The sequence below is a fragment of the Chanos chanos genome, chromosome 1 (assembly GCF_902362185.1).
Source record: "Chanos chanos chromosome 1, fChaCha1.1, whole genome shotgun sequence".
Taxonomy (NCBI): Eukaryota; Metazoa; Chordata; class Actinopteri; order Gonorynchiformes; family Chanidae; genus Chanos; species Chanos chanos.
Window position 1 is genome coordinate 8,137,211 of NC_044495.1, and position 2,500 is coordinate 8,139,710.

The 2,500-nt window shown below is 42.4% G+C and overlaps 1 protein-coding gene across 1 annotated transcript in view; it reads left to right on the forward strand.

Moving 5' to 3' along the window:
* The window catches only part of smyd3 (SET and MYND domain containing 3), a 133,415-nt gene that overhangs the window by 98,011 nt on the left and 32,904 nt on the right, over positions 1–2,500 (forward strand). The window contains exon 6 of the mRNA XM_030787132.1: positions 1,948–2,015. Coding sequence (XP_030642992.1) covers positions 1,948–2,015 — 68 coding nt within the window. The remainder of the gene's footprint in view (positions 1–1,947; positions 2,016–2,500) is intronic.

The following is a 2,500-nucleotide window of genomic DNA, read 5'->3' on the forward strand; positions in this document are numbered from 1 at the left end:
CAGACCCAGACAATTACTGGCAATGGGTGATTTTTCAGTGGTGATTTGTGGGTTTTTTTGTTTTTTTTTTTGCGTAACTGGATTCTTTTGCCTCGGAGCGATGCTACACAATTTTAAACGTTGAGACGGTCTAAAGGGACCTGAAGGAGATGTAAGGCTCTTATCCTCTGCGTCTGGCCAGATGAACAGAGGTTTAAAAGGGGGGGTTGCCTAGGGCAGTGGTGGGATGGGCAGAGGGAGTGTATGGCGGGGACTGGTTGGGGGGGGGGTGTTTGGGGGGGGGGGCGCCAAACGAGACCTCAGACTCCAAACCTCAGACAAACACACTCCTACCTGTCGCCAGCCAGGCCGGGATCTACAAGTCGCTCCATCAGCTTAAAACTCCCCACATGAAAGAGTCAGCATTGGCGCCACATTAAGAAGTGCACTTACAACCTTTCTACATACATGTCAGACTAACCATTTACTACCTGATCAGGTGCCAGAGAGACAGAGAGAGAGAGAGAAAAGAGTTTTCTTTTTCTTTTGCTTATAATTGAGGTGTTGATGTGGTACATTCGGTACCAGTGAAAATTCCTCTCTCTCTCTCTCTCCCTCTCTTTCTCTCTCTGTCTCTCTCTATTTCACTCTCTCCCTGTCTCTCTCTATTTCTCTGTCTCTCTCTCTTTCTCTCTCTCTATCTCTCTCTCTCTCCCTTTCTGCCTGTCTGTCTCTCTCTATCTCTCTCTCTCCCTCTCTGTCTGTCTGTCTCTCCCTCCCTCTCCCTCTGTATGCATTGGCCTCTGCGGTTGATTTCATGCATGGCAGGTTTTGTGCTGGATTTGCTAGCATTTTGCTTACCCTCATGTTTTTGCTTAAGGAGATATGGGATTTGCTTTGTTCAGATTAAAGTTGACAGATTCTGTTTTCTCTTTAGTTTAAAGGGAAATTTGATGTGCAGACTTGAGTGGCATATAGATTACAGTTAAATATGTTTCTTGACAAAAAAACTTATAGTTGAAGCCTCATCCACAGTCTATGGACAACGCCCGCTTTGGGGACATGTATTCTGTCATCTGTCAATCTTCTCGGATTCCTATGTTACGCGTATATTGCTGTTGCAGAATCTTTTCCTTTCCAGTGTCCTTTTTTCCCCCAGAATCACGACGATGTACTCAAATCTGCTTTTTATTTGTTTATTCGTTTACCCGGCTGCATATTTTTCCATTTGTCAACAGCTGTTTGGCACCGACGTGCCTTGTAATGCAGGTCATCTGATTGTTGCCGCTCGCTGATTTTCTCACTGATGATTTAAAGAGACGGGAGGATGAGCCGCCTCAGAGCCAAGTTAAAACAAACCGCCGAAAACCGAATTCAAGTTAAACGCTCCCACGCTGTCGCCCAGAGTCGCCGTTAACGTCACCTGGTACAGATGGACGGGAATGACAGGAATTTATGGAAATGCGTTCAGTCTCATCCTTCTCTAAAGGAAATTTTCTCTTGCTTTTACAATGTCTTGTGCACCATCTGAAGCCCTGTAAGGCTGGTTTTGAGTTACTTTATGATGGTTTTTCTGTGTCTGCCACCCATTTTTCATTCCCATTTGATTTGAAAAACCCGAGGCGACGTTTGCTAGGAATGAAATTTTTCTGCTGTATCTAATGTTTGGGGGGGGGGTTGGATAGGGTTCAGTAACTCACTCATATATTACAACCGACTTTATTCATGTAGATCTTTTTTTTTTTTTTACATTTATTACTCTAAATGACCTTCAAATTTAATTACTCCCTAATCTAAAACAAGCATGTAAGCAAGAGAGATGACTTTGCATCCAGTTGCTTAACAGGGCATAGGAGCAATAATCTTTTTTCAAAAGATTTGATGACATGGCATCGTCTGTCAAACTTATACAAATGAACACAGTCCTCACGGTCGTTTTCTTCTTTCTTTCTTCTTCTTTTAACCCAGGTGACCTGCAACTGTTTCACTATCAGTGATGGGGAGCTTCAGGATTTGGGTGTGGGGCTCTACCCTAGGTGAGTCCTTACCTCATGGTTCAGTTCTCCATTCTGACATTCATAACAGGAGGAGCAGTAGCTTAAACAGTCATTCGTCATCCCCTTACATAATATGAATTTGAAGCGTGTTGAACGACTTAAGACTTTAATACACGTGATGTATGTTCTTCTGTGGAACTGTCTGTAGGTGTGAGATTGCCTTACTGCATTATTCAGATTGTTTAAACTGGTTTCTGTTAGAACTGACAGCCAAGCATCCTTGAGTATCTTCCACTGAAATGTGCGAAGGGTTCCCCCTGATTAGGTTTTGCTGTTCATTTTATAAACAGAGTTGTTATTGTTGATGTTATTGTTGTTGATGGTGTTATTATTATTGTTGTTGTTGTTGTTTAGAAACTGTAATCGTTATTTACTGAGTGTTTGCTGATAGTTCTCTCAAATCTTGACCTTGTATATTTTTGAGTTTTGTATGCTTCAGTATCTGGTGTGTTCTGTACATTTGA